Source organism: Penicillium roqueforti, assembly GCF_015533775.1.
Source record: "Penicillium roqueforti strain LCP96 04111 chromosome Unknown scaffold_02, whole genome shotgun sequence".
In the NCBI taxonomy this organism is placed as follows: domain Eukaryota; kingdom Fungi; phylum Ascomycota; class Eurotiomycetes; order Eurotiales; family Aspergillaceae; genus Penicillium; species Penicillium roqueforti.
Window position 1 is genome coordinate 781981 of NW_024067566.1, and position 19983 is coordinate 801963.

At 49.3% G+C, this 19983-nt stretch overlaps 8 protein-coding genes across 8 annotated transcripts; 4 read left to right on the forward strand and 4 right to left on the reverse strand.

Moving 5' to 3' along the window:
• Positions 1 to 879: 879 nt before the first annotated feature.
• LCP9604111_1771 (MCM DNA helicase complex subunit MCM2) lies at positions 880 to 3791 on the reverse strand (the record flags this gene model as incomplete). Its single annotated transcript, XM_039069174.1, has 5 exons — positions 880 to 976; positions 1034 to 1203; positions 1260 to 3568; positions 3628 to 3737; positions 3787 to 3791. 5 exons carry the CDS (start codon positions 3789 to 3791, stop codon positions 880 to 882), a joined length of 2691 nt encoding a protein of 896 aa, XP_038931898.1.
• Positions 3792 to 4450: 659 nt separating this feature from the next.
• LCP9604111_1772 (uncharacterized protein) lies at positions 4451 to 4884 on the forward strand (the record flags this gene model as incomplete). The annotated part of the gene is made up of 3 exons (XM_039069175.1): positions 4451 to 4603; positions 4668 to 4817; positions 4876 to 4884. 3 exons carry the CDS (start codon positions 4451 to 4453, stop codon positions 4882 to 4884), a joined length of 312 nt encoding a protein of 103 aa, XP_038931899.1.
• Positions 4885 to 5226: 342 nt separating this feature from the next.
• Positions 5227 to 6045, reverse strand: LCP9604111_1773 (uncharacterized protein; the record flags this gene model as incomplete). Its single annotated transcript, XM_039069176.1, has 3 exons — positions 5227 to 5522; positions 5589 to 5826; positions 5890 to 6045. The coding sequence occupies 3 exons, from the start codon at positions 6043 to 6045 to the stop codon at positions 5227 to 5229; spliced, it is 690 nt and encodes a 229-aa protein (XP_038931900.1).
• A 239-nt stretch (positions 6046 to 6284) lies between these two features.
• Positions 6285 to 7700, reverse strand: LCP9604111_1774 (uncharacterized protein; the record flags this gene model as incomplete). Its single annotated transcript, XM_039069177.1, has 3 exons — positions 6285 to 6797; positions 6849 to 7048; positions 7106 to 7700. 3 exons carry the CDS (start codon positions 7698 to 7700, stop codon positions 6285 to 6287), a joined length of 1308 nt encoding a protein of 435 aa, XP_038931901.1.
• Positions 7701 to 9944: 2244 nt separating this feature from the next.
• Positions 9945 to 11636, forward strand: LCP9604111_1775 (putative metaphase-anaphase transition protein (Mlo2); the record flags this gene model as incomplete). The annotated part of the gene is made up of 3 exons (XM_039069178.1): positions 9945 to 10033; positions 10092 to 10146; positions 10215 to 11636. The coding sequence occupies 3 exons, from the start codon at positions 9945 to 9947 to the stop codon at positions 11634 to 11636; spliced, it is 1566 nt and encodes a 521-aa protein (XP_038931902.1).
• Positions 11637 to 12120: 484 nt separating this feature from the next.
• ssn3 (cyclin-dependent serine/threonine protein kinase SSN3) lies at positions 12121 to 13577 on the reverse strand (the record flags this gene model as incomplete). The annotated part of the gene is made up of 3 exons (XM_039069179.1): positions 12121 to 13189; positions 13240 to 13393; positions 13526 to 13577. The coding sequence occupies 3 exons, from the start codon at positions 13575 to 13577 to the stop codon at positions 12121 to 12123; spliced, it is 1275 nt and encodes a 424-aa protein (XP_038931903.1).
• Positions 13578 to 14203: 626 nt separating this feature from the next.
• On the forward strand, positions 14204 to 15716 carry LCP9604111_1777 (putative MFS glucose transporter; the record flags this gene model as incomplete). Its single annotated transcript, XM_039069180.1, has 2 exons — positions 14204 to 14302; positions 14358 to 15716. The coding sequence occupies 2 exons, from the start codon at positions 14204 to 14206 to the stop codon at positions 15714 to 15716; spliced, it is 1458 nt and encodes a 485-aa protein (XP_038931904.1).
• A 605-nt stretch (positions 15717 to 16321) lies between these two features.
• On the forward strand, positions 16322 to 19951 carry LCP9604111_1778 (putative phosphatidylserine decarboxylase Psd2; the record flags this gene model as incomplete). Its single annotated transcript, XM_039069181.1, has 7 exons — positions 16322 to 16465; positions 16537 to 16581; positions 16638 to 16853; positions 16912 to 17344; positions 17397 to 18893; positions 18961 to 19712; positions 19781 to 19951. 7 exons carry the CDS (start codon positions 16322 to 16324, stop codon positions 19949 to 19951), a joined length of 3258 nt encoding a protein of 1085 aa, XP_038931905.1.
• Positions 19952 to 19983: the final 32 nt, after the last annotated feature.

Here is a 19983-nt window from a genome sequence, read left to right on the forward strand (position 1 = left end):
TAGCCCACCCCGGGGAATGACGTTGCCATTCCACCTTGATATCATCTTCTGTTCCTGGAATGTGTATGCAACATGATATCTTCTGTTACTTTCCGCATCTCCAGATCTCGTGCAGTCTAGAAAGATCCAAAGTGATGAGCTCATCTGCCGAGGGAGAAGGACGCAACTTCACTTGCAGTCCCCGTGGATACCACTAAAAAGGTTGGGATATCAGTTATGGCCAATGAGCGGTGGCTGAATATGACCGATTCGAATGCTAGTTCGCTGTATCTGCATATAAAACCTTGCATTTCGAATATAATGCCAGCCTCTCCAGACAGTTTAGCCGACATCTATCTAGTATGCGGAGAAGTATTCGGGACTCGGTACTCCATAGATATCGAACATTCTTCGGCTTGGAATGCGATCTAAGATGAGGTCATAACTTGAATTAAGATATCATTGGACTTGCATACGCAGACGAATTAGGTAGAAACTACCTGTTTTGTTCGGGTTGAATAGTGAATCGGTCAACCCTAGCCGCCTTAATGCGATATCTCAAGGTGGATGTGGCTACGTCAGATCTGAACCTACCTGTGTTATCGGAATACCATGTTGGATTTACTGCTATGTGTCATAGCAGCCCTAGGATTTTCGTATGCGCTACGGTCCATTCATCCCAATAAAGTAGAGTAGTTTTGGGCGTACGCAGCCTGCTACCACCTCAACATACAAATTCGAAATATCATTCATTGATTTTGTATTCATTACCGTGTCATGGCCCAATTCGAGGACGGGTCCCCTTTCATAAACGCCACACATAAGATGCAAACAAGATGGTATAAAACACAAAAGAAACCATTCAACGGGGAAGCCCCAACCCGCCTTCTAGAAGGCCGTTCACTGGGCGATGGATTGAGCCCGCGGCAGGTGAGGGTTGGAGACAGGGATGCCCGCACGGCGCTTGGACTGGGGCTTTGGTCTGGAGAGTGTATATCTGAAAGTAGAAATTAGTACAAGATTCCACTAGATTCAAGGATGGAGAGAAACATACTTGGCAAATGCACGAGAGAGTGCCTTCTTGCAGCTGACCTTTTGACTGCCGATGAACGAATCCACAGTAACAGCGATGGCACGGTCAATATCTAGCGAGGAGCAGTACTCTGACAGACGCATCTTGCAGAAAGATTCTGCGATACGCATGATCGCTTCAAGATGACGAACCTAGAAGATTGGAGTAAGAAAATTGTCACTGTATAGACGGTAGGGAGATGACTTACTGTAATGGGGTACGCTCCGGTGGCAAGGGACTCGCGGCGCATGTCTGCGAAGAGACGGGCAACCTTGTCCTGATCGATCTGATAAAGCTTGGGGTGGCAACGCTCTCGGGCATACATAATATACTTCCGCAGGAGCTCCTGCGGGATCTCGCCCTCTTTCTCCTCTTCGTCTCTTTGCTTCTCTGCTGCGCGTTTGGCGATCTCCTCCTGTGATGGAGGCAGTCTCTGACCATCTCGGTTGATGCGGTAACCCTCGTTGTCAATAAGATTGCCGTCGGTATCAACTAACTCGCCCTTTTCGTTCCGGAGGGGACGAGCGGGGTTGGACCGGTGGTGTGATTCAATCACGAAGTTGGCCAAGCGCTCATCCTCGGCAGGGTCAACCAAATCACGCACCACACAGAGAATATCGAAACGAGACAAGATAGGGTCCGTCAAGTCGACATTCTCGGAGAATGGGATAGAGCTGTTGTACCGACCACCCTTGGGGTTAGCCGCGGACACGACAGCACAGCGAGCCTGCAATGTTGTCACAATACCGGCCTTGGAGATAGAAATGGTTTGCTGTTCCATGGCTTCGTGAATAGATGTCCGATCCTGGTCGTTCATTTTGTCAAACTCATCGATAAGACAAGTACCCCGATCAGCCAACACAAGCGCACCACCTTCCAACGTCCATTCGCTCGTGAGAGGATCGCGGCGAACACTGGCCGTGAGACCAACAGCACTAGCACCCTGACCAGTGGCAAACACAGCACGGTGGGCGGTCTTCTCAACAAACTTGAGCACTTGAGACTTGGCGGTACCAGGATCACCCAGAAGAAGAACGTTGATATCACCACGAATGTGCATCTTGCCCTGGGCCTCTTTACTAACACCACCAAAGAGTGAAAGTGCAACAGCAGTCTTGACATCCTGGTGGCCGTAAATACTGGGTGCCATAGAGCGAATAATCTTGTCCACAATATCGGGGTCACGGGAGAGGGCTCGGATTGCGCGCTCATCCTCTTCTGTCAGATTGAAACCAGCCAGCTGATCGTGTGCCTTGACCACATGGTTGGCCTCAATTACGGTGGCGAAAACCGGGAAGCCGTTTTTGTTGTTCAGTTGGGCATCGTAGCTGTTACGGTAGACGCCGGTAATCTCAATCTCATCACCGGGTTTAGCGCTATCGATTAGATCGGCAAGCAAAACGACCTCACGCTGCCGCGGCAGACGACCTGCGGGAACCGAGCCGGGCGACTCCTGCAAGGTCAACTTCTGGTAGTTGCGGTAGACTGTCTTTTCAGAATTGACAGTGAAGGGACCACGCGACTGGCAGTTCTGACAGAACGAGATCTTCACCTCCGCACTAGCTTCCTGCTGGAACGGACCCAAGGTGATACCGCACTTCTTGCAGAGGAACATGACGTACTTCAATTGCGGGAAGACACCAGTTCTACGGGTAACAACACCACTGACACGGATCAGACAGTTGAGATGCGACTGGCGCAGCTGGCGTAGGGTGTAAATGATCGGCACATCAGTGATGCGGACGTGGATTTCGTTGTGAATATCGTGATATTGTGGGTAGTGGAATAGCGTAACGTCGAGCGCAACCTGATCAAATACCTTCAAGACTTCGGTGGGTTCGTTGGCGAGGAAGTATGACAAAGCTGCCTTGGTCTCGCTGAGGTGGGCGTACGACACTTCGAGTGAAGCGGAGTTCACCTCACCCAGTGTCTTGATTCGATTACCGTAAACAGACTGGCCAGCGGCGTCGATGAACTCTGTCAGGAAGGCCTTGAATTCACGATAGATGGAGCGAAGAACCTGGGGCTGTGTCACCCAGTCTGTAATGTTGGCTGCCTTCACATCTGCCAGTTCCTCCAATGACAGCTCTTCCATGCCCTCATCAGCCATGTCAATATCTTCACGATCCTCATCATAATGGTGTCTGCGTCGCCGGGGTTGGCGCGACAGATCCAGTTCCATATCGTCCTCATCTTGTAAAAAGGCGGCAGGCATGCGGCGCCGACGTGCTAGTTCTCGGTCTCTCTGGTTTAGGCGGGCATCTAGCTGCCGACGAGTTGCGGCATCGATTTCATCATGGTCTTCATCATCGTCGATGTATCCGTCGTTTTCATAGCGATCTTGCGCTGCATCTCGATAATCCCGCTCGAAGTTGTCACCGAACAGATCAATGCCGTCCTCGTCTTCAGCCAATTCGTCAATGTCATCAATATCTGGCACTAGACCTCTATCCTCATCCTCATCTTCATCTCCCATGTCAAAGGGGATCGGAGGAGGGGATGAGCCCAAAGCAGTGGCTGCACATGAACATCGTCAGTCTCAATTTGACGCAGCCCGGACAAAGAAGCAAACATACGACTGGAAGGAGGCAATGGCGCCGGGGAGGACATGTCATCCTCTCTGTCTCTCTTACGAGTGTTGGCCCCCCGGCCACGGTTTGCGGCCGAATCGCTGGCTCGGAGCGGACTGTAGTGCATTAGCTTTTGAGCGCAGAAAATTCAGGAGGCACACTCACTCCATTGTGTGGGTATTTCAGCTGGCAAAATTCAAAGAAAAAAGATGAACGGCAGGAAATTATGAGTATGGATAAGTATATGTATGTTTCAGAGGTTTTTTACTCGAGTGTGTGATAGCGTGGTTGATAGAATGAAGGGAGGGAGAAGGGGCGGCAAAGTCGAGTTGTGCAGAGAGTCGCGTCCAACACGCGACGCGTTTCAATTAAGCCCCGATTAGGAAGGTGGGCCTTCCACGTTCCCTATCTTTACACAACGGGCTCCTGGTTTATTTTCTATGGCACAATTTACAGCGCTGTAACTAATAAGAACAAAAAAAAGAAAGAAAGAAACCACATTAGACTAAAGCAAAAATTGGAACTTGCAAAAAGTCAATGACCGACGCAGGGATCGAACCTGCGACCTTCTGTGAACTCCAACATATGAAATGTAAGACAGACGCCTTAACCACTTGGCCAGTCGGTCGTTGGAGTGAACATTCTGTCGCAAGTGTGATTGATTTCATGACTAGTTCCTTTCAATTTCAGGCCGCCTGCCCATTGAGCATTCAACCACTTTCCAAGTTTATAGCATGCTCACCGCTCAACACCGGTTTGCCCTTTATCCACTTTATACATCGATGTATACAAAGATCCATCCCTTCCACATCAAGTTCTTGATCAAAACATGGATCCATTACCCCAGGACAAAACACCGTCGCGACAAATCCGTGCGGATATCACCGAAATGGCTGCGAAGGCTCTAGTCGATAAAAATATCCCTCTTGTAGAGTGGGGATCACAGATACAGTACAGATGTGGATACCCTTTGATCCTTAGAGTAAGAGATGAAATATCCTATCCAGCAATTTAGTCGTGGGGCTCTACTGACTTCCTAATCCTAGCTTGTTGAATGGGCGGTGCCCGATGCGCTGCTATCGCTCGCATCCCAGACCCTATCAGACCGGGGCATTCCTTGTATTCCCCCATCCGCAGAGGCTACTGCGATATATGGACAATGGGAACGAGCAGGCTTTGTTCACAGTCTAGATCCAGTTCGTTCGCACCGAATATTTCTGTACCCATTGTCGCTTCTCGACCTCACTCTCCAAGACACCGTAGAAGTTACATCTACCTTTGACCATACGCTGAGGGTCTTGACACCTAAGCCTCGAATGTACATGATATCACTAATACGCCATCTTCTCAACCACCCTATTGGTGACAGCAGCAGATATCATGTGGAAAGTGATCTTGTTGGTTTTATATCCTCTTACATATTTCATGACCCACCTCTGAATACTAAGAACGATGAAGTCGACGATGAGAGCGAAGAAGACTTCCAGAAACGGGTGGAAGAAGCAGTTCGGAATATCAAAACCAGGGATTGGGGCTCAACGGAGGAGAAATATTTGACCATTGCTGAACGTGTCGTCCGCGACTGTCGGTCTATTTCACAGCTCTCTAGTTGCGAATAAGTGCAAAGTCCTGCGCCTCCATCGTGATCTCAAGCAGGGCACGAACAGTAGTATGTAGTTCATACAACTTCCGAACCCATGAAAGCAAATCGTCCCTTGATTTCTCCGGGTAGTTCGTGAAATAAATGTGAAGATTCTTTCGAGCAAGCCAGTTCAAGATCGCCGTAATATCCTCAAAGTCACCGCGAGCCTTTCTGTTACTTTGGGGACGGGTGGATTCAGCAATAAACGCCCATCTCTTGATCTTTGTAAGCACGAGAACGGAGGGGTGCACAATAGGGACTATAATCTGATGGTTAGTAAGAGTTCGAAATCTAGTATAAAGTGCAAAGGCAAAAGGACACTAACTCGGGACATCGCCAACGCGTCCTGGTAAGTCGCTGGCGGAGACATGGTAAAGAGGAACGGAACTTGCATCGGGTAGCCTCGAAGGTCGATTTCTGCCGCCACGAAGAATCTCAACCCGAATCGTACCCTGATCGCGCGTAAAAACCAGGTTATTGCTCTGGGAGAGTTGGAACCCGGGCACCTGGAGCAGCAGGTTTCGGACATCGGCTGGGTCTGCGTCAACGAGGATATCAACGTCCTAGGTAGTTCAAATTAGCTTGAGTGATCGTGCAAGTGTTGAGAAGACACTGAAAGGGCGTACATCTGTCATCCTCATTCCACCAACAAGGGACACCGCGTATCCACCGATAAAGCCATGGCGACAGTTGCCACGGGTGAGAGCAGCCGTAATCTCCTTGGCTGTTGTATCGAGATGGTCGAAAGTGCTATGTATGAACTGCTCATGTGTTTGTTCCATGATGAAGTGGTATGTCTTTCTAAGTGATTGGTGCTAGCGAGAGATGAACGAAGAACAACTTGAAATAAGGTTATAGAGGGAAGGACCTACCACGGGAACGGCCTCAAGTACATACCTACATGTACTAGTAGTGTTCGAATTGGTGTTTGTCTTTTTCTTTTAATAGTCCTTTTTCTGTTTTCATGTCTTTCTTGATCTCATTTCTGAATGTCTTCCCTCTTTCTAGTGTTATATAAAGCTCATAGTTTTGCTCGGAGATGTGGCCCGGATATTATGACCCGTGCTCCCCCAAGAGCCAATACTCCCACGAGCAAGGCTGATCCTGCCCATATTTGCCCAGCCAAATAGCCACCTCCCGTGCGCGCGATCAACGCTCCCGCCACGGATGGCCCGGTCAAGGGTCCGAAGCTTATCATAGAGAGCGACATGCCGACCCGAGTGCCGATCTTGTCCAGGTCTTTGGTCAATGAAGGAATAGTGCCAGCGAACAAGCCCATAGCGGCCGCCGATGCCAGTCCATAAAACACAGCAAAGATATATAACTCGGCCACAGTATGAACGGCGGCCCAGCAGAACATCAGAATGCCGCACAGCGCTACCCAAGGAATCAGTAGGTTGAGCGGCCCGATATAACGATCGGCCAGATAGCCACAAGGGGCGCGAATGGGTATCCCAAGGGCGTTGGTGACGATAATTAAATTCACTCCGGCTTCTTGGGACAATCTGAGCTTTTCAGTCGCATAGACTTGCACCTGGAAAACCGTCAGCCCAATTAATTATAGATCTTGGATTTGGCAGCGTACGTAGAAGAAGGCAAAATAAAGGGTCCAGTATAGAAGGAATACCCCCAAGGTAAAAAGCATGTAGGCCGGTTCCTTGAAAGCGCTCCATTCAATCAGTGGTCCCGCTTTGCGTGGTGGTAGTCGAGGACGCAAAAGTGCTAAGGTGATTATGACCATGATGAGCACGACAAATCCCATACACCTGACAGCCCATGGAAACCCTGATTATGTATTTATCTGATTAGCTATGAAAACCAGTGCGGCTGAAATAGACTTACCGATCTTCGGGGTAAGATACTGGATCATTGCAGGGAAAATCATGCCCCCCGTACTTGTTCCCGTGGCAGCAGCTGTGACGGCAAAGACCCGATAGCGGACAAAGTATGTCGAGATCAATGTCACAGTAGGCAGCCACATGAGACCCTGGCCGATGCCAATACAAAGTCCCTGAGCCAGAAAGATCTGCCAGTAATCCGTGGCCAGACTCGTCATAAAGGTCCCGATAACTAACAGCAGCCCACCTAGGGCTACCACCGGCCTTGCCAATCCAGCATCTGTTGCGCGGCCGGAGAGCGTTGAGATAAACAAAAGACAGAAGACTTGGAATCCACCGATCCACGAAATATCGGAGGGGGCTTGTGGTAGCGTAGACTCATAATAATTTTGGAACACCCCGAAGCTGGAGGCGTAGCCCCAAGTCAGGGCTACGACCAAGTGTCCTGCAACGACCTGAGCCCAGGCATGAAATCCGCCATCTGGAGGTGGGGGCAATGGTGCATTTGACGTATCTCTCACTGGCGCATTTGGTGTTTGGGTATTGTTCCCTTTCTCTTCCCCGCTCGCAATTGCTCCGGAAGACTCGTAGGCTGTCATATTTCGCTCTTGGGAGAAAAAAAGCACCCTCAAGAAGAGCAGATTAAAAATGATATAGATGCATGGGGGGAAAAAAGGGTGGGGATCTCAGAGCACAAAAACTGGATGGATTAGAAATCCATGGATGATCCCTGTCTTTGTATGTCACCATCAGATAGCGGGTTTAGAAAATACACTTTTGTCTTTGGATAGGGCAAATAAATAGGGCAAATAAAGAAACTATAGTCTTAGTTTCCTACAGGAATGCTCCTTGAATTGGGGTAGAGCTATGTGTCAAGGTGAGTAATAGCATTATAAACCAAGTATGGAGTAAAAGATTGGGAGCGGGAACATGCAAAGGGCTAACCTTGGAATATCCTGAAAATTCCAATACACATGGAGTTACGGAGTCCTCTGTAATGTGTATAGGATTGAAGTCAAGATCTGCATACTAGTATACTAGATTTCCCTCCAAACGGTCTGGTAGCCGGTCTAGTATATGTCTCAGGTATAGACCCAAGCATTCCTGGGACCGGGCCTTCCTCAAGATGTCATGAAGGCCCATGTTCATTCAAGACATTCTGTACAAAGGTTCTCGTCTTGTAAGTGACTTATGGCTTGCTCCATGGCTGACCAATCAAGGTCAAAGTGAGATTTGCGGGATACCCAGGGCGGGATATCCCGCCTGTTCCACCGCCCCTCCGCTCCACCCATCTCTGTGCCTATCCAATCTAACAAGCAAGCACAATTATTGCAAAGCTATTGAGATAAATGCAAATGATTTTTATCCTAAAATGTTTCTAACGTAGCTTTTTGCCTGGTGGGCAGGCATATGATCTTGCGACAAATCAGTCCTTCCAGTTGAGGTGCAAGCTTCGTGAAAAATTTCAGTCAAGCCGCCTCATTGAGATCAATACATAAATGTAGATCCTCTAGGCCTTTCAATGTAGAGAGTAGAGAGTCAAATTGTTCTTCGGAGAGGGCAATTCTGGGGCCGATATTACCACAGAAATTGGAATAGTAGGTATATAGCTTTCGGGGTCTGCAGCTTGAGCCATATAGTGTAAGAAAAAGCTTCGATAATTCCAAGGAGTTTAGTTTCCTTATCTAGCTACACTGACCAGTATGGGTAAACGCTCATAGGCTATAAACATCGAACAAAAAATCAATCCGGCTTATTATCTATCGCCTTCCTAGGAATAGAACTGTCTACTACTATAGATTAAGCAAAAATTCCGTTCTATAATCTGCGAGTCCTAATGTTTAGGGGTTCTGAAATCGATCTTATATTCCCGAAGTCGAATACTAAACGCTTCTGATTCTAGTAGATTGGAATTGTCTGTAGGTATAGCTTTATAGATAGTATACCGACTTTCCAGCTTATTGCCATTAACTTGTCGGCAGCTTTTCGATAGTATATATACTATACTAAGGGACTTTTCAGTACCATTGAATAGAGTTAGTATTATCTATAGCTCTTAGATATACTTACAGAGACCATTTGACTTGGATAGTTCTTCTAGTTTATAGAGAATTTCGCTTATCACAATGAAACGGATTTTTCGGCAAAGGTATCCGCGAAATTCTCCAGTGAGTTCTTGTACAAAGTACGGCATGATAATCTCAGAGCGACCAATTGCTGGAAATCCAACTGGTTATATATCTTTGAGATTAATTCCACGGGCAGAGCTGCAATGGATATTTTGGCTGCGTGTGTGACGTTTCAAGATTGAGAACAATGATAATAAGAGGCTCGATTTGTTATCCGCAGAAATGAGTGTTAATCAGCCTTACTCTCTAGGGCTCCGGGCTCTCTTCTCCCTTTGACGAGAAAGCGAAAGCAAGGTAAGATTTCTGCGCCGAGAGACAATGAGAAGAGTAGTGCAACTTGCTTCTTCTTTCTCTCCTAATCTTAGTTATTTTGAATAGAATACACTCTGCTTCCTTAGCAAATCACAGGTATCTGCTGTCTTAGCTACTATCATATGCAGTTTGGTACAAAAGCGGTATACAAATTCTCAGCTAAAACCGGCACCTGCATGTCTATCTAGCGTGCTTGTTCCACTTATGTAGAGAAAACATAAGCCCATGGGCGGTGTAGGGCGGTAACGCCTGCATTTGTTGGAAAATGCCGGCAGAAACTTTAAGTTACGTCGCGACCCATCACGTCGCGTCGTGATCCAACATATCGCCTCGACACTTAGGACTTAGGCCTTTCGTTATTTGTCAATTTCTACGATAAGGACGCTGATACAATTCCCAAACATGGACGCCCCGCACTCGGTTGTTGCTCAACTCACCGAAGATGCTCGTAGTGAGAGCATGGGCTCCCAGAATTCCCAGACCGCGAAAGAGTATGTCTCCCCAATACTCTCCCCCACACTAGGAAAGTGATATACTAATTGATTTTAGGTTTATTGAATCCCAGCTCCAACTAGAGGCAGATGCGCGCGAGGCTCTTCCTTATGTCAGTGTCCCAAGAAAGCAGGTGGCGCGGCGTTTGACTTATCTCAACAGCTGACTTATTGACTTTAGGCCTTTGACTCTTGCACATATGACCTTGGACCATTGCGACAGGTACTCTTTGCATGTCTCACCTGCAATCCTCCTCCTGTCAGCCCCAACGAACCCTACACTGCCGCTGCCGTCTGTTACTCGTGCTCGATCGCTTGTCACGGCGAGCATACCCTAGTCGAGCTCTTCAACAAGCGCAACTTCGTCTGCGACTGTGGAACCACCCGTTTACCATCATCTTCTTGTTGCACACTCCGTGAAGATCCCACAACCGGCAAAAAGGGTGTGCACTCCCAAGAGGCTGCAGCAGGCAACACATATAACCATAACTTTCGCAATCAGTTCTGTGGCTGCGGCGAACAGTACGATGCGGATTCAGAAAAGGGGACAATGTACCAGTGCCTAGGACTTGGCACCGTCGAGACTGGAGGCTGTGGCGAGGACTGGTGGCACCCGGAGTGTTTGATCGGCTTGTCGCGTGGTTGGAACAAGGCTGCCCTCAAGGCCAACGGACTCGGTGGCGGTGATGCCACCAATGACACTTCAGCCGAGGGCGAAGAAGATCTGCCCCCACCTGGCTTTCCCGCAGAGGATGATTTTGACCATCTGATTTGCTTCAAATGCGTCGACTCTAACCCCTGGATCAAACCATATGCGGGCACTCCTGGGTTCTTGCCGCCAGTTTTCCGAGAAGGTGGACTAAAAAAGGCCTCGAATGGGGCTGAGCTAAATATGACTGAGCCAAACCCCTCCGTACCCGCCACTGAGCTCAAAGAGACTGAACACAAGGATCAGGAGAAGATCGAACACTCAAACAAGCGCAAGGCAGACGACGAGGGTCCGACCGAAGGAGAGCCTATCACCAAGCGGATTAAAGAGGAAGAAGCTCATGTCGAGGAACAACCATCGAATGTCACAAAGGAAGAGGAGCCTACCAAGGAGGAAAACGATACTCCTACAAAGCCATCCGCCCCCAAGCACACAGAGCTCCCGAAGTCCACTCCAGTGGAATCATTCTCTCTTTTTGCCTTGGATGATTTCCATGGGCAGCTGTGTCGCTGTGCAGAGTGCTTCCCTAAGCTTATTCCCTACCCCCAGCTTCGCGAAGAAGAAGATACCTATGAGCCTCCGATGTCCGACGACGGCCTGGCTGATGGTACCGCAAGTGTCGGTACTGGCAGCATCTACGACCGCGGCGAAGCAGCACTAAACAACATGGATCGAGTGCGCGCCATCGAAGGTGCAATGGCATACAACCATCTGCGTGACAAACTCAAGGTCTTTCTGCAACCCTTCGCTGAGAGTGGACAGGCTGTCAGCGCGGAAGATATCAAGGGATACTTCGAGGCGCTACGTGGTGATGAGCAGGGCATCAAAGATGCCGCTCATCACGCTTCTACCGTGAATGGTGACGGCAAGGATGATACTCACGGAGATAAGTGACACGAGCAGCATGGCATATGACTGACTGTCAATTTCTTGTCTGATTCACCGAAACCGACTCTTCGCTTTGGTCGCAAGGTACTGATTATCTTTTTTTTTCTCGCAATCTTTTTATCCTTTCGGCGTTATCATCATCGGGTGCTATATGGGGGTCTTCGGGGGTGGTTCAACATGTACGATATTTAGCGAATATGGGATTGGGAAATTGGGCAATGGTGGGAGGTATGAGTACGAACGGCGCATCGTATGCAATTGAAATGATTACTATCTAGCAGAGCTCGAATGACTCCTTCAATTGGGGATCAACCCACCTTCATGGTACAAATACAGTGGTCTCATAGCCTCCGGGCTAAATGGCCATGATGCAACCCCCCGAGTTATAACGCCAATACCGAATTAAATATATGATGTGGGTGGATATCATGGCCAGCCTGTCCACGCACCGCAAAATATGATCAACAGATATGCAGCAAGAATGAAAAGACTACTCCTTGAGGCGCTTGGAAGCCCTCATCAATGAATCATCTGGGAGTCCACTCCGTTTGGTGCCAGGAAGACTACCGGTGCGAATATCATTGTCATCTTGGGTGACCCGACGGTGTGGGTATTTGCCCTCGATACCCTCGAAGCAGTTACCACTGATAGGGCCACCATTGGTAAAGTACGGGTGCTCAAGCGCCTGCTCGGCAGTGAGTCGCTTCGCTGGGTCATATTCAAGCATACGCGACAGAAGATCGAATCCATCGGCGCCAGGAGTGCCAGCACTGGAGGTGGACGTGTATCCGCCGTTCTTCAAACAGCTCTGATACCAGCCTTCAAGATTAGAGCCGCGATGGAAATGTGAAGGTTGGCGGTGGAGCACTAGGGTCTGGAGTTGGGAATATTCAGGCATGGAGGCTAGACCCGGCCAGGACTCTTTGCGGGGAAGACCGAGGATTTCGACAATCTTCATCATCTGGTTACGTTGGAAAGGGACTGTTTTCTTGCTGTCCATTTTGGCTTCTTCGCCTTTGAAGATTGGTCGCAGCGAGAGTAGTTCGGCGAAGATGCATCCTATTGCCCACATATCGACGGCAGGAGTATAGTGCCGGCTCCCCATGAGCAGCTCGGGTGCACGGTACCAGATTGTGACGACGACCTTGTCTCCCGAGAACAGGGAGTTGAGTGGCTTATAGAACAGGCGCGCTAGCCCCAAGTCGCCGATGCGAATGGCGCCACTTGAGGTGACGAGAATATTGGCTGGTTTCAAATCACGATGCAGGACCCAATTGGTATGAAGATAGAGCAATCCATTCAACAACTGGAACATGATAGACCGGACCATAGTCGCCGGAATGGCATGTCGCTGAGGCTGGGTGTGATGATGAATGATCTGGAGCAAATCATGCTCTGTATATTCAAATACCATGAAGATGCATTTGTCCTCCAGAATGATCTCTTCTAGTTGGACAACATTGGCATGTGAGAGTTCAGTGCACAATGCCATTTCACGGATAGCCGACTGCGACAAACCTGTGTACTGGATCGTTTCGCCTTCCTTGTCGGGCTTGAATCTGGATGAGGTTAGAATGAAAAAAAAAATCAAATGTTGGAGGGTTTTTACTTCTTGATTGCAAACTCCCCTTTCTTGCCATTTTTCCCGACGGCCTTGTACACCCGGCCATAGGTGCCACTGCTGATAAAGCCTACTATGTTATACCGATCTCGGACCCGGACTTTGCTGGTATACCCACCGGGTCTTCTTGATTCAATGGCATCTGTATAAACTCCCAGTTAGCATATTCCGGTTGCCGGATTGAGAATGGAATGCCAGGCGAGAATCCCTTCCAATTTGCACACTCGCATCACAAAGACAATATCATCACAGAGAATCAAAGGGAAAGAGTTACCACGAGAATAGAATCCTCCAGAATTCAAGAAAGGGAAACCCTTTCCAAACATGATGGAAAGATAGAAAGAGACAAGCCGTTACACCAAGAAGCCACGAGTAATCAGATTCAAAGAAGATATATAATTACCATCGACAGTAGCCTGGTGACTCCGTTTCAAGTTACCGACTCTGGTTCGCGAGAGAGAGCCGGAGGAAGAGGGCGGGTTTGTCAGACTCATTTGTGGATCAGAAGGGCCGGCGATGTTGTCACTCCATTGGCGGGGAGATATCTTCTCCGCGATTTCCAGTTTGAATACAGAGAAGGATTCGAAGGATTCGAGAGATATTCTAATGTATTGCCTGTATCGTCTGAATTGTACCCCGTATGTTGTACAATGCGATGAGTTCAGCGGAGTCAACGCTTAGTCAGATCACATGTCGGATCCATCCAGCTTCAACTTCTTGTAGCTTCACATGTTCTTCAAGTCAACTAGTTCAAGTCCCTGAATTGTGAAGGACTCTATGTGCTAAATTTAATGTTACATTTGCCTACCTAGGCAGACCTTCCCGTCTGACCAACTTGACCTCAGATCATCGTATCTCTACAATCAGCAAAAAACGTCATCCTAGGCTCCGGCCCTCCCTAACGTACCTTCAACCTGTCCCGGGGCATCGATTGGCCTAAATTTATCTCACAATGGTTTTGGGCACATTAACACAGTCGAGGGTTACACCGTACTTGATCTATCTCGTATTTATTGTCACGCTTGGTCCGCTTCAATTTGGCTTCCACCTGGTACGATAGCATCCCTCTATGTCTACTAAACATCACTAATACGTTCATTACTTAGGCAGAGCTCAATGCCCCTAAATCTGTGATAACATGTGAACGTCAAGGGATTCATTCTTCGGGAATCACGAGTCTTCCACAATGCTTTCCTATGACCCCATCGCAATTTGGCCTCGTCTCTTCGATCTACACGCTCGGTGGCTTACTTGGAGCCCTGCTAGCAGGACCCATCGCAACCAAATATGGACGTCTACTTGCATTACGAGTCACCACGATATTCTTTATTCTGGGGCCTGTGGCGGAGACACTTGCACCAGCAATTTCCCTCTTGAGTCTTGGTAGATTTCTCTCTGGAATTGGTTCTGGTGCTGCAATTGTGGTTGGTCCTATCTACATTTCGGAAATTGCTCCTCCCAGTTCTCGAGGCCTCTTCGGTGCCTTCACCCAGGTCATGACCAATGTCGGTATTTTGTTGACACAATCCCTGGGATACTTCTGGAGCAAAGCAAGCCTCTGGAGACTCATACTGGCTGTGGCCGGAATCATCGGGGCCCTGGAGCTCTTGGGGTTGTTCTTGGTACCAGAAAGTCCTTCGTGGCTCGCAGAACACCAGAAGATCAGTCAGGCACGCCGCGTCCTGCAGCGGATCCGCGGTCGGGATGCCGACATTGAAGCGGAGATTGAGAGTTGGAGCACCTCAGATGTCCCTGCATCTGGCGAGGAAGAGTCCTTGCTCTCTAATTCTTCCGGTGACAGGCCGTCTAGAAAGGCTGCAGTCACGTTCATGCAGGTTGTCAAAGACCCCTATTACCGCCCGGCTATTATTGCTGTGGTTGGCGTGATGGTCGCCCAGCAACTCACCGGGATGAACAGCATTGTTATGTACAGCGTGTCTTTACTCCAAAGCATCCTACCAACGACGGCTGCGCTACTCACAGTAATTATATCTGCGGTTAATCTCGTGATCACGCTGGCGTGCTCTCCCCTGCCCGATCGCATTGGCCGAAAATTGTGCCTGATGCTGAGCATCTGCGGTATGGGCTGCAGTTCCATACTTCTCGCGATAAGTATCTTCATGAGCGCTAAGATTTTGACGGCGATCGCTGCCTTACTTTTTGTGGCAAGTTTTGCGGTCGGACTAGGCCCGGTCCCCTTTATCCTGGCCTCCGAGCTCGTAGGGCCCGAAGCTGTCGGCGCGGCACAGAGCTGGGCGCTTGGTGCCAACTGGATCGCAACCTTTGTGGTGGCACAATTCTTCCCAGTGCTCGATGATGCCCTTGGTGGCCGTGGACAGGTATACTGGGTGTTTGCAGCTATGGCTGGGTTGTTCGGTGTCTTCATCTATCGATATGTGCCGGAAACCAAGGGCAGAGCTAATGCCGACGAGGTTTGGGGACGAGCCGACCGACGACAAGACTGACTCCAGATGAGTCCTATTCTAGAAATTTCATAGCACTATGATTTCCAGGTTGTTCCTCGGCTAAACTACATAGTAGCACTCAATATTTGTATAGGATGCGGGGTTACTGCAGGGCCGGAGTACATTGCATAAGTTGTACAAGTTTTTTTTTTAGAAACAAAGCAATACATACAGTATGTCCATGGCATCGCCAAGTACACAATAGGCATCCATTTTTCCAATTGCCACCTTATGATCCTATAATAACCTGCGGTGTGGAGGTTTCTTTGATGTCGACCCCCGTCGACCCCCGTTGACCGCAATTGGCAGTGTTTCTCCCACTTTTCCCCCTCAAGTTTCTCTGCAATTCCGTTGAGATCGGCCGATCATATTCAACCAATCCCTGTTTTTGGAAATAACGGAGAGAACCTGGAAATTACAGTGGGTAAATCCGTTTCTTGGCCTGTGATCGACCCGGGACACAACCAGCGGATCGGCGATCAGCTCTGGGGGGCTCTTGAACGTCAATCGTCTCGACCAGGGAGCAAGCCACCCGCCCCAACCCTTTCTATTCCCCCTACTTTCTTTTCCCTTCTTATAATTTTTCTCATTTGTGTACATCCGCAATGGTCCGGTTGGCTCTCCCCCAACGGTTGAGCTCGCACCTTTCGGCGAAGAGCGCGCCGTCGACTCCCGGACGGAGCAGAAGCACCAGTCCGTTACGATCACCGGAACTCAAACCTCTGCTGCTGAAGGTTTCAGTAATCCGAGTAAGTGCTGAACAATTGTGGACCATTTTCATGTTGGTGGGCTCCCTGACTGATTCCAATGGTTTGATTAGGGACGTAACCTCGCAGCCAAAGATCGAGGTGGCACGAGCGACCCAGTAAGCACCCTGCGATCAAAGACAATTCGAATCGTGACCGCTTACATGTTGCACAGTATTTGGTGATTACATTAGGAGATGCGAGGCAGTCGACGCCGACCATATTCAAGACCCTGAACCCGGAATGGAACGTCTCCTTCGACATGCCCGTGATGGGCGTGCCGCTGTTGGAAGCTCTATGTTGGGATCATGATCGATTCGGCAAGGATTACCTGGGCGAATTCGATATCGCATTGGAGGACATATTTGCTGATGGCCAGGTGGACCAACAGGTAGGTGAAGGGACACGTTGCTCGGACAATTGGGGACTCGGGCTGACTTGATTCATAGCCTAAATGGTATACTTTGAATTCCAAGCGGAAGGCGTCTAAAAAGAAGGATAGCACTGTGTCGGGCGAGATTCTGCTGCAGTTCTCGCTCGCCGATTCTGCGAACCCCGCTGCCACGCCGGCGGAAATATTCTCCAAGTTCAAGAAATTGGTATACTCGGGTGATGAGGATGACCAGAACTCTCAGATCCCTCCCGCCGATCTTGATGACTTGGACCGGGACGAGGATAGCTCCGATGAGCCTGATGACGCGGCAGGTGGCCCAGAAGGCGGCCCAGAAGGGGGAGAAAAGCGCCGGCGACTTCGATTGGCTCGCTTGAGACGCAAGTCCCTGGCAGCTCGTGCATACCAATTCTCAGGCTCGGGCACCGGAGTGCAAGGTATCGTTTTCATGGAAATTGTTCGCGTGACCGATCTGCCTCCTGAACGAAATGGTATGAATCATTCTCCTGCACGCAGAACGCTAGATGCTAATTGACGTTCTAGTAACGCGGACATCGTTCGATATGGATCCTTTTGTCGTGACCTCTCTAGGAAGGAAAACCTTAAGAACTCCTGTCATCCGCCATAACCTGAACCCAGAGTATCATGAGAAAATGGTGTTTCAGGTGATGCGGCACGAACAGTCTTATACCATCAGCTTCAGTGTGATAGATCGAGACAAGTTCTCCGGGAATGACTTTGTCGCCTCTGCGGGTTTTTCTCTGCGGAATCTCATCCAGTCCGGCCCAGAAGCAGACCCCGAGACGGGATTATATCACTTTGTAGAGGACCTGGAGGAACCTGATCACACTAAAGGTACCAAGATAGCTCAGCGACCTGGAGTTAGACCCTCGCATTCTTCGTCAAGTCTCTCCAAACTGGCTCGGCCTATAATAAAGACGCGCCACTCCGCAACATCAGTCTCAAGCCAATCAATGCTCGAAGCGCCAACGCCCAGTCTCCTTACACCTTCTTCCCTCCCAGAAGAAGGAATTTCAGAGATGGATAGTACTAATTCATTGGCGACCCTGAACATGTATGATGGCGAGTCAGCCCCGATTGACGAGAACGGCTTCAGATCATGTACTATTCCCCTTATGCTCAAGAATAGAGAACGGTGGGAAGACAAACATTCGCCAGAGCTGCATGTCAAGACGAAGTATCTGCCATACAGTGCTCTCCGACAGCATTTCTGGAGGTTGATGCTCAAGCAATATGACGCCGACGAGAGTGGTCGCATTGACAAGGTGGAGATGACGACAATGCTTGACACTCTCGGTTCGACGCTAAAGGAGTCGACAATTGACAGTTTCTTCAAACGCTTCAGCGCGGACAATAAGTCTAATGAAAACGATGATTTGACATTCGACCAGGCAGTCATTTGTCTCGAGGACACGCTTCAAACCCTGCAGAAGAGAAATTCAATGGCTGCTCCCAGAGCGCTTTCGCTTCCTCTGTCAAACGCCGGAAGCCAAGATAGTGAGCCATCTAGCAGCGACGAGCACACTTTGGAAACCAACACCATTGCTGCTCTTAATGCCGATCCGCACAACACATCTATTCCAACCCTGTCCAATGAGGAACAATCCAGTTCCGCTGATGAGTACCTCCAGCCCGATGATCTCGCGGACGATGGGGGCGAGGAGCACGTCGTCGAAATTCGCGAGTGCCCACTCTGCCACCAGCCACGTCTTGGGAAACGCTCTGATGCGGATATCATCACGCACATTGCCACGTGCGCAAGTCAGGATTGGCGTCAGGTTGACAACTTAGTTATGGGTGGTTTTGTGACTTCCAGCCAGGCACAGCGCAAGTGGTACTCCAAAGTCATTACAAAGATCTCATACGGCGGGTACAAACTCGGAGCGAACTCGGCCAATATCCTTGTACAAGACCGGATCACCGGTCAGATAAACGAGGAACGCATGAGTGTATATGTGCGACTCGGGATCCGGCTGCTATATAAGGGCATCAAAAGTCGTGATATGGAAAAGAAGCGAAGTACGTAACCCTTGAGCTCAAGTGTATATGTTGACGAAAAGATCTGTTTGCTAACAAATTCTATTAGTTCGCCGTGTATTGCGCTCTTTGAGTGTCAAGCAGGGTCGCAAATACGATGACCCAGCCTCGGCATCGCAGATCAAGGACTTTATCAATTTCCACCAGCTGGACATGTCCGAAGTTCTGATGCCCCTAGAGAACTTCCGCAATTTCAATGAATTCTTCTACCGTGCCCTCAAGCCCGATGCCCGTCCGTGCTCCGCTCCCGACGAACCTAAGATTGTTGTGTCTCCCGCCGACTGTCGCTCGGTGGTATTTGATCGCTTGAGCGATGCAACTAGCATCTGGGTCAAGGGCCGTGAGTTCTCGATTGAAAGGTTGTTAGGCAATGCTTACCCGGACGATGCTGCTCGATACCGAAACGGTGCTGTCGGAGTGTTCCGTCTGGCACCTCAAGACTACCACCGCTTCCACATCCCCGTAGATGGAATAATGGGTGAACCCAAGACCATCGAGGGCGAGTATTATACGGTGAATCCCATGGCGATCCGATCCGCCTTGGATGTATACGGCGAGAATGTCCGCATTCTCGTCCCTATTGACTCTGTCGCGCATGGCCGAGTAATGGTTGTCTGCGTTGGTGCCATGATGGTCGGCAGTACGGTCATCACCCGGACAGCCGGCGAGAAGGTTTCACGAGCTGAAGAGCTGGGCTACTTCAAATTTGGTGGCAGCACCCTTCTAGTGCTCTTTGAAAATGGCAAGCTCAATTTCGACAAGGACCTAGCGGAAAACTCCAAGTGTGCACTGGAAACTTTGGTAAGAGCCGAACTGATTTATCTTTTTTCATACTTGATCAATTGCATACTAACACTCCTATCTTATAGATCCGAGTTGGCATGTCGGTCGGACACAGCCCGGATATTCCTCAGTATGAACCTGATATGCCCAAGCAGTCGGAGAACGTCACTGCCGAGGAAATGCAAGAAGCCAAGCGCCGCATCGAGGGCAGCCTTGCACCAAGCAAGCCCTCCACCCTACTCAAGTCATTCCAATGATCCTATAATCTGTCTTTCTTTTTCCTTGGAGT